This window comes from Mesoplodon densirostris, chromosome 4 (genome assembly GCF_025265405.1).
Source record: "Mesoplodon densirostris isolate mMesDen1 chromosome 4, mMesDen1 primary haplotype, whole genome shotgun sequence".
Classification (NCBI taxonomy): Eukaryota; Metazoa; Chordata; class Mammalia; order Artiodactyla; family Ziphiidae; genus Mesoplodon; species Mesoplodon densirostris.
Genome location: NC_082664.1, coordinates 9,552,120 through 9,567,111, shown reverse-complemented (window position 1 = coordinate 9,567,111; position 14,992 = coordinate 9,552,120). Strand labels below are relative to the sequence as shown.

The following is a 14,992-nucleotide window of genomic DNA, read 5'->3' as shown; positions in this document are numbered from 1 at the left end:
AATAAACACAAGCTGACTGACTAATAAATATCCACCAAAACTCAGACCTGTCTTTTCTTTAGTAAGCTACTTATTGAGGACTCTGTAAGAACAGAAACAATGTCAGCCTCAACTATGACATCACAGCTCCCAGGAAGAAGTCCTGGTCTGTCTCACCATTAGACTGTGGTTTTACAGACACAGCAGCCTCTTGCGTGTCAATTTCCTCCATAGCGTCACTCATCAAATCTCGTAATATTTGTTGATCTGCTTCAGGAAGTACTGGACCACGTGAGGATGACCGACCAGCGGAATCTACCTACAGCCAAAAAACCTAATTAAAATCAACTTGAAAATGCTCTAAAAAGCAAATTACTCAACGTTTATTTTGTCCTAGAAATATATTACGTTTCACAAAAACACCAAAAACAGGAACACATTCATTTTTCTATACTCTCTCAGCAGGTGTTACATTTTCATTTTAAGTCTTTAGTATCAGCATTTTCACCCCAACAACTACTGGCAAATAGAAATAAGTGTGTTATATCTCAAAGCCGGCGCAGTGAACTGAATCTTGAAGAGGTAAGACATTCGAAGAGAAGGAAGGTGAAAAACACTGCAGTGAAGCTGGAGGAGAGGGGGGGTCTCTCTGTAGAGAGTCCGATCTGCTCAAACCTGATGGCTGCCATGACCTTCACCCTCTGAGACAAAGCCACTGTAGGTAGAGCCTCATTTCTTGGAACAAATAGACACCTAAAGACAGTAGGGGGTATACGTGAGAGGGGAAATCTACTAAAAGGTGATCTGTGGAGTTCAATTCCAACATTGATGCTTAACCATTTTTGTTAGTGAATCGTGGATTCATTAAATCCAAACCATGCTTTTAAAATGTCAGCATGACTCTAAAATGGAAAGATCTCATTTGAAAGGGATAATTTAAAATAACTTTTAATAAACCGGAGAATAAAAGAGAAGAAACAGTAGAGAGAGAGTATCATAAATCACTTCATTATCAGGGAGAATACAGCAGGAGCAAGGAAACAAAAACAGACGTGTAACACAAATGAGGTGTAAGATCAGCGTGAACAAAAGATAATGCAAGGCCTGTCAGACCCTTACTGAAGGATCTATTGACCTAAGGGGACTGAGAATTCTGTTCACAGAAGAGGCCATGAAGAAGAATAAAAAGACTGAAAAAAAGTAAATGCTAAACAAACTGGACATTGTTCTATCTGGACATATGAGAGGGCAGAGAGGTGACAGCTGGGGGCATAAGAAAGCAATGAACTGGGAATCCAAATATCTGCATATTGTTGCTGTTGTCTGCTACTAATTAGGGCAAATTACCTAAATTCTCTGAGTCTTAACTTATTCATCTACTAAACAGAGATGATAATCTTTAACCTCTCAACTGCACTGGCTAAGAGTAAATCACATATGAGAAAGTATACTGAAAACTGGATAGAATTGTAGATAACAAATATGAAAGATAATACCATATAAATAAGTCTTCTGGTAATAATACTAATTCCTGCCATCTACCTTCTCATAGCATTTTTACATACAACTTGCATATAACAGACTCTTACATGATAAATGTTTTCTTTCTTCCCTGAGGACCTATGAAAATAACTTAAGTCTGGGAAAATGTATGTTGGTTGAGAAGATTAATGCTCTGAAACTGAGAGCATCAAACAGTAGAATGGTTTTCCAAAAAGGCCCATGGAACTACCTTTCTAGACCCCATTACCCTGAAAGTAAGAATAGATAGATGATTATTCAAAGTTTCCTTTCTACCCTATGACCGTCAAGAAGACCTCGCCGATGTACAGGTCACTCGCATGTCTGGAATGAGGTGGGGGTGAGTGAGTTCTAATGAATGAGGCTGGCGGCTGTACCTTCATCTTTCTTTGCGGGGCTCCGGACTTCACGTCCGCCTTGTTAGCCGCATGTAAGTCCCCGTAGCTTGCAACGTACTGAATGAGATTCATTAATGCAGCACAAGAGTCCGAGCACGTTCTAATATGGACAACGTCACTCGAACAGTGTAATTCAAAGTGCGGCTCGGTCTGGACAGGACACGGAAAAAAGGATAAAAATGTCTACCAAAACGAGAAAAAAATGTTTGCATAGGTTTACATTAAATAAAATATAATATGATAATTTGTCTTGCCACAGGAAACATGCATTTATAATAACTCAATCTTAACTTCCAAATATTTTATCTATTTCTGACTAAAATTAGGTAAGTGGAAAAATAATTTACAGTAAGTTCAGTATGTTTTTAGTCTCTTCTATAAAAAAAGGACTTAAATAAAAATATCCATTTATTTTAATAACTTACTTGCTCTCCATCAGAATCAGACTTCACTGCAGTTATGGTTAATTCCAAAAGCCCCATATCCATCACACGAACATAATCTAAAAATTTTTAAAGTAATTAATAAAATATCTGAGTATAACTTTCAAAAAATGCTTATCCAACAAACACCTAATAAAACTAGCGTTTCTTTAAAATTCATGGCAGGTAGTACTACAAATACTTATAATGTAATGGAAACATAGTTTCATCCTACAAAAATCCTACAGTTCACTTTATTTTTAGTTAGAAACAAAATCTTCCTTCTATTAAATAAACAAGAGTATATATAATTTGATGCATTTCACCAATGTTATTGATATTATAAACTGGTATTACGATATTCAGACTGATAAGATCCTTAGTTCACTGGCATTATTCTAGAGTTAAAATGCTTAAAAATATTCAAATGCAAAAAATAAAAGAGGATTCATCTATTCCAGATTTTGTTTTTTAACTCTTACCTCTATTCAGATTTACAGTGACAGTATTACACTTGTCAGACAGATGTAAAGCAGCTTCATCCAAGATTATTCTGGGCAAAAAAAAGATAAAATCAAGATCTAAAAAACTAACCTTGAATATATGCTGCATGATCACTATATACTTAGCTGTACCATTCTTTCTGATATAAATATGATCAAAGTCATATGCAGTTTCTAACTTACAAATGTCACCTAACATTTGTTTTTTTAATATTTATTTATTTTTTTATCTATCTTTGGCCGTGTTGGGTCTTAGTCGCGGCACACGGGATCTGCAAACTGCGGGGTCTCTCATTGTGGTGCGCAGGCTTCTCTCTAGTTGTGGTGCGCAGGCTCCAGAGCACGTGGGCTCTCTAGCTGTGGTGTGGGCTTAGTTGCCCCACAGCATGTGGGATCCTAGTTCCCTGACCAGGGGTTGAACCCATGTCCCCTGCATTGGAAGGCGGATTCTTAACCACTGAACCACCAGGGAAGTCCCTAACATTTCTTTAAAACTCACTGTTTATGAGTACTAGAAACATTTAAATGGCATAAATGAGATTAAATCATCTGCTCAAATCAATTTTAAATTTTCAGCAATTTTAACAGATGCCCAAATTCACAAGGTTTAAATTAGGAAAATGAAGTGTATCAGGTATTATGGGAAGTTTACATATAAATGTTTTAAAAAGTTAACCAAAAATCTCAAGAATTAATTTTCTCCCTAAAAATGAAATACAGTAATGAATTGAAGAGGTGGGACGAATCATCTGAGAAAGAAAAACTGAAAACTTGGATAAAGGAACATGACTAATAGTAAAAGGATGTTGCTTTTAACAAAGACTGAGACTTTAATCAAAGGGTTGAGATAAAGCTCTGTCAGTATGTTTTGAACAGCTGCATTTAATAGACAGCGAGGCTTAACACGGTACCTGAGAGTAGAAGATGATTTATCCAAGGCAACACTACTTGAAATGCTGAATGTTTCAACAGTAAGAAGAGATCGGATTGGCAAATAAAGAGGCCTATTACCACAAAGAAACAAGAGAACATTAGTCTGCTGCAAAAAAAAGAAACTACCTTTAAAGAGCATTTTGAACCTTAACTCTACTGAATTACATATTTTTCTCAAAACTTAGTACATATTTTAAAGACTAAAACTTTATTTTGCTCCATTTATGAACTAACCTATAATCAAGTGCACAGCTCCAGAGATGAACATGAAAGGTTGTAAATGAAGTTGGAGGATTGTATCCCAGAACAGGTTCATCAGCAATATTCAAGAAGTATAAAATCTATAATCACAAAAATATAAAATGCCCTGCTTTAGAAGAAAAAAAAAGTTTTGATATGATATCCTTAATACCAACATGAAATAAAATAGCTCACAAAAAAAAACAACCATTTAGTGGAAAATCATAATGTTAAAAGAAAATCATCATTTGAAGGAATTCATTTCAAAAAGTATTTGCAAAACTAGAATTTGAAATGAAGAGGCCCATCTAACAATTGCAATGCTACAGAGATATTGGAAAAATCATATCCTATGAAACTAACAAAGTATGTATAATATACTTTCAACATTACTTTGCTTGGAATAATTCTTTTGAAAAAAACAAATTTTGCCAAAGACTGTTTAAAACTCTCCATCTGGTTTTCTATAAAATCCACTGTTGGGAGAAGTTCCTGTTCCTTAATTTATACCCAGATCTGTCTGAAAACCAGTCCTTCTCACCAACATCTACTCTATATTTCTATCTAAATAAAAAAGTTAGGCTAAATCCCTCCCTTACAGCCAGCCATTTGACTAACCATCTCTCTACCCCCGCTCTATTTATTCTCTTTCTATATATATATTTTATGTTTCAGAATGTTTCTGAAAGCATTCAAGTTTAAAATAATTTATTATTTTCCAAGCACAAAGAAAAGCTTTCTCCTTCTAAGGAAAATGAACAATAATCATAGTGTGCTAGTTTTCACTCTCATATAAAGAAGAGTTAACTTCTTACCCAAAGTTTCCTTTGAAAAAATGTAATTAACCAAATACAGTTATTACACTGGAAGTTAATTACAGAATTCCTTATAAATGCCTCAGTGTATATTGTTGGCCTAGGAGATAATTCTGAAATTACGGCACTTAAAGAATATACAGTTATAAGTGCAAGTCAACACTCATTTATTCTCCTCTATGCCAGGCACTCTATAGGTCCCTTCCCTTTAATGACAAAACATAACTTTGTCTTTGAGATGATTAAGGACCAAACTTTAAGGTAAAAAATCAATTACATTCTGCGGTGGTGATGATGTTCTATTTCCTACCATAAGAGGTGGTATTTATATAGGAGTATTTATTTCATGAAAATTCGATGAGCACTGAATATTTATGATTTGTGAACTTTTCAGTATGTGTATTATACATTAACATAAAGTAAAAAATAAATCAATAAATATACATCACAGCTCTCTTACCTGCTCATGCCAGCTAAGCCCAGAAGGAAGCATTCTGTGCTGGAGAGTGGCTCCTTTCAGTCCCACAGCAATGAGAAATTCCTACAGAGCAACACAAAGAATTACATTTATCACCTACATAACCCTCTGGTTCAAAACTTGAAAAGTTTTTCTAAGAAAATAAATGTGTTACATTTATGCAATCATTTTTATTAACTAGTAATCAAATCAGCAGCAGCAAGTATTTAATGGTATAAAAGTACAAAACACACACCTTTGTATTGGACTCTGATTTATCAGACAATATTTTAACTGCAACAGAGAGCATATTCAAAGTGTCTCCTCCAACACCATCTGAAGAAGCTCGACTGAGGCCATCTTCTTCAGAGGAATAAATAGTAGGTTCTAACCAATGTGGTCGGGTTGAACTGGGCAGTCGTGTTTCTGTAGAAGGAATTGCTCCATCCACTATGCCTATATCCACAATGAGGTGACAAGATAACAAAATGATTATTTGAAATGAATTCACGAACTTCTATAACTCAAAACAAAAATCCATGTACTTCCATTGAATATAACATACACTGGAGGCAAAATGACCAAGAACCAGCTTGACATTAATAATTCATTCTCCTCTACTAATGTTGGTATAAGTGACTATCCAAGTTAAAAAAAAAATTTGAGATCTGAAATGCTAGAAAAGTTAAATTTAAATAGGAAAATCTAATAAACATTAAGAATGTGCAAGTATCTCATTTCTATTCACAAAGTAACACAAGGAATGTGCTCAAAGAAGAGCAATTTCTGTATTTGTTACCAAAAGGAAATACCACTTAGGAGAAAATAAAGAATGTAAAGCCGCATCAACTGATCAATGTATAATAAGACATATCTTATTAAAGGAATAACATAACAATAAATAATAATAAAATGGAATATTCCTTGGCAATAAAAAGGAATAAAACACTGATACATTTGGATTAACCTTGAAAACATCATGCCAAGATGCCAATCACAAAAGACCTTCTATTGTATGATACCATGTATATGAAACAGCCAGAATATGCAAATCCATAGAGATGGAGAGTAAATCAGTGGTTTCTTGAGGCTAGAGTGGACTGCAGGACTGGGGGTTTATAGCTCAAAGGTGCAGACTTCTTCTGGGGGGTTGATGAAAATGCTCTAAAGTTGACTATGATGATGGTTACACAACTCTATGGAATACTAAAACCCACTGAAATGTATATTTTAAATGGGTGAATTACATGGTCTGTGAATTATATCTCAATATAAGTTGCTGCAAAAAAAGAACATAAAGTCAACTTCTAATTTACAATAATTATTACTTTGCCAGTGGAATCAGAACACCCTACAGAGAATAATTTCTAATGTTAAGAGTTCTGTTCTCAGTAGATTTTCTTTATTAAGCAAAATTTAAACATGTCTAACCAGAAGTGAACAAAACACACATATTTAACATTTGTCCTACCTTTGTGATAGAGACTGAAACTGCTACAGTGAAGGCAGATATAGTGCTTGTCATCAAAACCTTCATATTTTGTCACACAAAATAATGAACCACTGTTGAATTCTAACCAGAATTCACCATGCTTGTTTTCCAACAGATCTCCATTATCTTGCTAATAAGAAGATCAGAAAAAAACAGAGAAGTCATTAATTAAATACAGAAAAGTAAGAACGACCCTTGAGATGCTCCTCCTTGATTCAGGTTAGGAGGATCTCCCACACTGCAGCAAAGTGGTCTGATTCTTGAACCATCCAACATGGTGGTATTCAAAACTGAATAATTAAACACTAGGCCGGCCTCTTCTGCCAAATGAACCTCGGTACTTCATCACCCTTTGGAACAGATAAATTACTGTTACCACCCCAGGAGTGGGACCAGCATGTTTTCCAAAAGAAGGTCCAGGTAATGTTTGTCTTTTGATCTGCAACGAAAGCTAAGCTTCCAAAGCTGCTGTCATCGTGGTGCCTCAGAAAACTGACCTTCATCAGCAGTCACTGAAACAACCTCCAACTACCTCAGTTACTGAATGCGTACATCATGCTAGATTTATAATAAGATGCACTTGAAAAATCACTTTGGATTTGTACATCCTTACCTTTACATCTGTAAACACTGCAATTAATCCATGATTAATGCTCAGAAGAACTGAGAGAAAACTCTGCGAGTTCTTGTTCTGAGAGTCTAGTTTTTTCTTCCTACGAGAACGATAACTGGGATCAACAGTGGAAAAATACTGCAAAGTCTCCTCCTCAGATCCACTTTCCTCATCTATGAGAAATGAATTGCACAATTACAGCTGTTCTAGCAGCTTATTAACACAAAACAGCATTCAAACCTGAACTTTATCACAAGAATATTTACTTATTTTACAACCTGTTTATTTTTACAAAGAATCTGGTAGGACAATAAAAATGTACTGTCTTTACCACTGAACTTCAGACAATGAATATACTATCACTATAAAAATAACACTTAACTGATAACATTCTTAATAAATAGCTAGAAGTGGGGAAATACTGTAAATTACTAAAAGATATTATAAAATATAGTTATAAATGGAAAACACCAAAGAAACATTTTTAAATCCATCAATTTAAAAGGTTACTACTTTGTTTATTGATAAACCAGGCATTTTAATTCAGAAGAAATTTAAAATATATTACCATAGTGAACTGTAGATTTAAATGGACTGAAACTATCTTTGTTGAAGGTATTAATCAGTTGACTGGCTACTGAAAGCCCAATACCATATGAAATATTTTCAAATGTCTCTACTGGTGAAGGAGCTGTTGGTTCCCAGAGCAGCAAATCATTAAAGATCCTACAAAGACAAAAGTTGAAAAATAAATACATAACTCCTACTTCAACCAAAGGCAAACTAAAGTATATCCCTTTAAGAAGTCACATGAATAATACATTTTCCAAATGGTGAAATGGAATTTCTTTCAATGGAAAAATAACTGCTATGGCTACCAGGGCAATGAGAAAGGAATCTGGACAATTAGATACCTAATTAGATATCCTCCTAGTTTCACCAGTGTTATATGCATCAAATTACATACATCTAAATGCACTTAAAGGAGGAGGTTTATTAAAAATAAAACCCATAAAGAACAAAAGGACTGTTCACATATATGAGAACACTCAATAAACTATAACAGATTATGCACTGTCTCATTTGACTCCCCTCAATCCTCTGGGGCAGCCAAGGCAGAATTATTATTCTCACTTTACACTTGAAGAAACTGCATCATAAAGGTTAAGTGACCTGCCCAAGGTCACACAGCTAATTAGTGGGAGAAGTGAAACCAGAGCCCAGATTACGTCCAGCTCCCAATTCAGTTCTCTTCCATTACTCACTTTCTCTAGGGATATCTGCTTTTTCTTTCTTCCACAGAAAGCACAGCTTCGCTGGGAAGTTTGCATGAGATGAAGAAGCAGACAGAATAGGGAATAAAGAGAGGAAACCTTTCTAACTAATGGAACAGACGAACAGCCAAGTCAATACTGGTGACTACTGGGGTGATACATGTCAAGCTAGGTCACCACTGCATCCTATTTTTTCAAAGAAATATTTGTCACTTCTCAGATACCTCCACCCCCACCACCCACCTCTATGTTGTCATGAAAACTGAGACTTTACAATGTTCTCTACAAAGATTGTTGTTAGGCTTGGACCCACAGCACATCCTTCACGTGCATAATGCAGTCACTGCACCTATAACACTCTACTCCATTTTCTAGTTTCCCTTTCCTAGACTAAGACTTGTGTCTTAGTCATCTTTATATGTGCCTAGCACAGTGGCTGTCACACAGCAGGCACTGAAGGTTCGAAGAAAGGACCAGTGGATGACTCACATGGAAGGACTGCCAAAAGCACAGACTTGTCAAAAAGCCTAGTGTGAATACCAATCAAGGTGCCAAGCGATGATGTAGCCCTGGTCCCTTCCTGTGAGAAGCCACTTGTCTAGGAACCTTCCGGGCCAATTCCTGAGCTTCTGAGGCCCTAGAAAGTATAAACGAGGACTGAGTACTGTCACTCTCAGTAGACTGTAATCCCCACCCAAAAGGTCTCTTTTTGGAAGCATCACTGGATGAAAAATACCAGGGACACGGGGCAGAAGCATGTCTCACCTCAGACACCCTGACAGCGATGCCCAGAACTGTGCGGTACTCATTTGGCTCGCTACCTCTTGGGTGCGTCACTCACAGAACAAAGAAACAAGAGTCTAGGACTTCCCTGGTGGCGCAGTGGTTAAGAACCCGCCTGCCAATGCAGGGGACAAGTTCAAGCCCTGGTCCGGGAAGACCCCACATGCCACGGAGCAACTAAGCCCGCGAGCCACAACTACTGAGCCCGCATGCCTAGAGCCCATGCTCTGCAGCAAAAGAAGCCACCGCAATGAGAAGCCCGAGCTCTGCAACGAAGAGTAGCCTCCGCTCGCCGCAACTACAGAACGCCCGCACGCAGCAACGAAGACCCAACACAGCCAAAAATAAATAAATTTATTGAAAAAAAAGAAACGAGTCTGAATCCAGACCTTAGTCTAAATTCCTGTATGAATAAATAGTGAAAGTATAAAATGAAGAATTTTCTCAGGAATTTTTTCTTTACCTTATTCCCTACAACCATTCTCTTATCTTCACAGGTTAAAGAGAAACTATTACTTTAAATAAAACCTAGAGTTCATGGTATACGACCTGCAAGCATGTTTCATATGATTTTACTATTTTTCCTTATTTACATTTTGGTCTAAACACAGTCTTGATACCATAATACTATAACACTGAATGATGTTTCTAATATCAAGAAAACAAAACCACTTAAGATGTTTAAGGACACATCACCCTGATTCCGTGGCGATGAGCTTGAAACATTATAGAAGCTCAAAAAAATCTGATTTAATAAAACCAGGTAGAATATTTTTTATATTCTATTCTAAGGGATTTTTAACATAGAAAAAAAATCTACCTATACCTGAGACTATCTTTCTGAAAAGAGCCAGCTGATGAAGGAATAAACCAATATTTCAAATGTATGAAGTAAAGGCAGAATTGGTTATAATTCCTGCTCAGAAAGATACCTGTAAATTTTATGTATAATAAAGGGCATTATTAAGACATTTAGCAAAACATGAATGGGGTCTGAGGATTAGATGCTAATGTATAATATTAATTTTCTTGTTTTAATGGCTGAATTATGGTCATGTAGAAGAATGTCCCTGTTTATGAGAAATACACATTCAACTGCTCAAAGCTGAAGGGACATCAAGTCAGCACCTTACTCTCAAATGGTTCAGGGTAAAAACGTTCTTTGTACTGTACTTGCAACTTACCTTTAAGTTTAAGAATGTCTGAAAATTAGAAGAAAAAAATATATATATGTATATATAGACAAAGCCAAACAGAGGGCAAAGAATTCACATGCTAACTTAGATATATGATTTATATGACCCACAGTGGGGGAACACTGCGGTATTTATATAAGTCTAGGGGCCTGAGAGACAGAACAGTGGGCAGGGTAAGAGAGAACAGAAACTCTCGTGAGCAACACCCCTGAACCAGCTCCCCAGATGAGCAGATGCTCTCCAGTTCCCTGATTTAAGCTACCTTGCCTGCCATACTGACGGACATCCCCCACATGCTACCGCTTGCTGCTGGTAGACAACTCGCTAGCCCACCTGAGAACTTCTGCTCCCACCAGCTGAATTATATGTTTTGTATAGTCACCGTGGGTAAATCGTGCTTGGCCCCAAATCTGCTCATCCCAGCTGTATGTTATTGTAAGCATAGTTTAATTCAATCTTGTGCTAACTGATGACTTTTAAGTATATACACTGAAGTGAGAAAAAAATCTTAAAAACCTGAAAGGATTCTGCACTCAGACTGCTTTGAAACTATTTTTTCACTCCACTTCAGAGAAACTGAAACTGAGAATTGTAGACAAAGCCTTCTGGGTATACAGTAAGCAAAAATTCTAACCAGTGGCTTGTAATCAAAAAAAGGCACTGTCCTATATTTTAAAAAGAAGTGGTGGCCTTCCCTGGTGGCGCAGTGGTTGAGAGTCTGCCTGCCAATGCAGGGGATACGGGTTCGTGTCCCGGTCCGGGAAAATCCCACATGCCGCCGAGCGGCTGAGCCCGTGAGCCATGGCTGCTGAGCCTGCACGTCCAGAGCCTGTTGCTCCGCAACGGGAGAGGCCACAACAGTGAGAGGCCCGCATACCGCAAAAAAAAAAAAAAAAAAAGAAGTGGTAAATGAACATATATTCATAAATGGAATGTTTAAGTTATATTTTACTATTCTGATGTTGCAATCTAACCAATAGCCACCTGTTCAATCAATGGATAAGGAGAAAGAAATGGATGAAGCCCTTCTGACCTCTGGGATGGACTTTGAACAGTTGTTTCATTTTGCTCAGTCTTAGCCTTGCACATTCGTTAGCTCTTGGTAGATATCCCTCAACTATAAAATAAGGAGAGTAGTCTAGAGATCAGTGGTTTCCAAATGTCAGATCCTGTATGTATCCAAATCCTATTCGGTACCAAGTAAATCTACAGCAGAAACAACGGTCTGCAGTTTCTGAAGATTAACAAAAATCTGGATACTTGTTTACAAGTGGGAAGCTAGTGATAACAGACACTAAGGACCTGTCTTTTTCCAGAAACCCACACGACTACCTTTCAGCTATGCCACAGTGGGCGGGAATGATAACATTCTTACTTACTATTCGCCAGGCACTGCTCTCAGAACTTTTCCAAATGTTGTATCATTTAATGCTCCAAACAACCCACTGAGGCCTGTACAAGTATCATCTCCAATTTATATGTGAGGAAATGGAGCTCAAGGGGACTAGGTAAATTGTCCAAGATCTTCAGAGTCTATGACCTTTCTACTCTAGAATGCCATTTATTTCAACATATTTGCTTGGTATATATGTTTAAGGGTATTTAAATGTAATAAATTTAAGTTTTTATAGACAAGTTTATAAGTTAGAGTTTCTAATTCTAAAAAGATGCTTTTTTTTAGACTCTGAGAAGGGATTCTCTTTGCACAAAGACTCTAGGACTCTGACTTTACACCAGTATCTCTTGGCCCTCTATACAAGTATATCCTAACTCTTTTCATGTCATTATACGCAAAGAGATATTTTCTCAGTACTCTGTGGTAAGGTGACAGAGGGCAACCAGCCAACCTAGGATGGAGGGAATACATCTCACACACAAGAAACCCAGTTACCAGACACACTGGTTAGGAAACTCTGCTATGACAATAGCTCATCATAACGGTAACAGGTCTATAATCAACACCATACAAAGTACACTGAAATAGTTGATAATATTAAAACAAGGAAAGAAAAGGGGGAAGAGGGAAAACAAGGAGGTAGGACGGTAGAGAGGCAGTTAAACAGGAAAGTTCGATCCCAAAGATTCAACTAAATGTGTGTAAACTCACCTATTATAAAGCTTCTCATAAAAGCTTTTATTAGGTAGTGTTATATGAATATTGGGTAATGTAAGTTCCAGCACATAGTGAGAACTGCTGATTGCTTTATCTTGAAACTCTGTCATTTCTACAGGGTCTCCTGGCATCACCATCTAAAACATAACAATTTAGTGCAAAAAAAAGAAGAAGAAAAAGCATCAAATAACCATTTTATATTTAAAATAGTAGTAGCATCGTCTTACCGGACCCATACGACTTGTATGTGGGCAAATAAGCATGTAACTTTTAACCAAGGGAAAAAAATAGATATTATTCAATGTTGGAGCTAAAAATATGGCAAAAAACAGTATACAGAGTATTTTTTTAAAGAGAAAACATTAAAAGCTATCTGATAGAGGGTACTCCTTTGTTGCTTGCTCACACTTTTATTTTACCTGTTCATTTTCAAACATCACTCTACGAGAAGAGAAGGGAGACGGGGCTGGTCTTCTCAGATCACAAACGTCTTTCAGGGAATGAGCGCCTCCTTCCTCTTCTTCCTGGTAGTGGCCATCACTCTCTTCTGCTTCCTCAGCTGCTATTCTCTCCAAAATGGAATGCATGGCTGGTGGGTTTACTTTCAGCACAATTCTGATAGCAAAGACAATTTAAAAAATCAAGATCTAAGTGTAAACTGCAAAACTAACCTGTATTCAAACTAATACAAAGCCCACTGATTAAATCATTACTGATAGGCGTCAACTTCTCTACAAAGTCTAATTATATCTAACGCAACCCACTCCTGAGCATGCTGTAAACTTAAAAGTGTGGAACTGATGAAACAAGCAAATAAAAGAAGGGCATTAACATTTTATACTTGGATAACTGGAAAATCTGCTCTTTTGAGAACAAAAGGGTTATTTTAAAATTTCATTACCAAACTTACTTACAAAACAGAAAGACTCACAGACATAGAAAACAAATTTATGGTTACCAAAGGGGTAAGGGGGTGGGGGAGAGATAAATAAGGAGTAGCAGATACACACTACTATATATAAAGTAGATAAACAAGATCCTACTGTATAGCAAAGGCAACTATATTCAATATCCTGTAATAAACAATAATGGAAAAGAATATATGTCTGTGTATGTGTAATATATATATATACATACGCACATACATATATATATCTCTCTGAATCACTTTGCCATACACCAGAAACTAACACAGTACTGTAAATCAGCTATACATCAGTTAAACAAAAATTTTTTTTAAATTTCATTAACAGCAAGCAAATTTTACCTAAGAATTCTATTTATTATCATTAAACCAAATCCTTCTACATTCCAGCTGTTTGGCTATTATGGAATACTTGCATACCTAAGAAACCTCATGCTATATAAATTGTTCAAATGGAAGAAGGAGAGGTTTTTTTTTTTAGTTTCTGCTTTATAACAAAGTGAATCAGTTATACATATACATCTGTTCCCATATCCCTTCCCTCTTGCTTCTCCCTCCCTCCCACCCTCCTTATCCCACCCCTCCAGGCAGTCACAAAGCACCGAGCTGATCTCCTTGTGCTATGCGGCTGCTTCCCACTAGCTGTCTACCTTACGTTTGGTAGTGTATATATAAGTCCATGCCACTCTCTCGCTTTGTCACAGCTTACCCTTCCCCCTCCCCATATCCTCAAGTCCATTCTCAAGTAGGTCTGTGACTTTATTCCTGTTTTACCCCTAGGTTCTTCATGACATTTTTTTTCTTAAATTCCATATATATGTGTTAGCATACGGTATTTGTCTTTCTCCTTCTGACTTACTTCACTCTGTATGACAGACTCTAGGTCTATCCACCTCATTACAAATAGCTCACTTTCGTTTCTTTTTATGGCTGAGTCATATTTCATTATATATATGTGCCACATCTTCTTTATCCATTCATCCGATGATGGACACTTAGGTTGTTTCCATCTCCGAGCTACTGCGAATACAGCTGCAATGAACATTTTGGTACATGTCTCTTTTTGAATTATGATTTTCTCAGGGTATATGCCTAGTAGTGGGATTGCTGGGTCATATGGTAGTTCTATTTGTAGTTTTTTAAAGAACCTCCATACTGTTCCCCATAGTGGCTGTACCAATAAGAAGGAGAGTTTGATTAGAGAATATTTTCAGAACTGCAACAACAAAGTAATCTTTTCCTTTAGGAATTTCAATAATAAAAGGCTTGTGTTATTGGTGGTGTTTTGTAGCCACAAACCCAAAATATCAAGAGCTAACAGCCTTTAA

At 36.7% G+C, this 14,992-nt stretch overlaps 1 protein-coding gene across 4 annotated transcripts in view; it reads right to left on the bottom strand.

The window, feature by feature from the left end:
• Nucleotides 1-14,992, bottom strand: part of ATG2B (autophagy related 2B) — a 72,879-nt gene that overhangs the window by 28,436 nt on the left and 29,451 nt on the right. For 3 of the 4 annotated variants that reach the window (XM_060095673.1, XM_060095674.1, XM_060095677.1), the window contains 13 exons: nucleotides 13,159-13,354; nucleotides 12,734-12,876; nucleotides 7,942-8,099; nucleotides 7,374-7,546; nucleotides 6,740-6,890; nucleotides 5,525-5,724; nucleotides 5,272-5,352; nucleotides 3,991-4,097; nucleotides 3,735-3,827; nucleotides 2,803-2,873; nucleotides 2,324-2,400; nucleotides 1,878-2,081; nucleotides 157-298 (listed from right to left, as the gene is read on the bottom strand). In XM_060095673.1, coding sequence (XP_059951656.1) covers nucleotides 157-298; nucleotides 1,878-2,081; nucleotides 2,324-2,400; nucleotides 2,803-2,873; nucleotides 3,735-3,827; nucleotides 3,991-4,097; nucleotides 5,272-5,352; nucleotides 5,525-5,724; nucleotides 6,740-6,890; nucleotides 7,374-7,546; nucleotides 7,942-8,099; nucleotides 12,734-12,876; nucleotides 13,159-13,354 — 1,796 coding nt within the window. The remainder of the gene's footprint in view (nucleotides 1-156; nucleotides 299-1,877; nucleotides 2,082-2,323; nucleotides 2,401-2,802; nucleotides 2,874-3,734; nucleotides 3,828-3,990; nucleotides 4,098-5,271; nucleotides 5,353-5,524; nucleotides 5,725-6,739; nucleotides 6,891-7,373; nucleotides 7,547-7,941; nucleotides 8,100-12,733; nucleotides 12,877-13,158; nucleotides 13,355-14,992) is intronic. The other variant, XM_060095676.1, reaches the window with a different exon arrangement.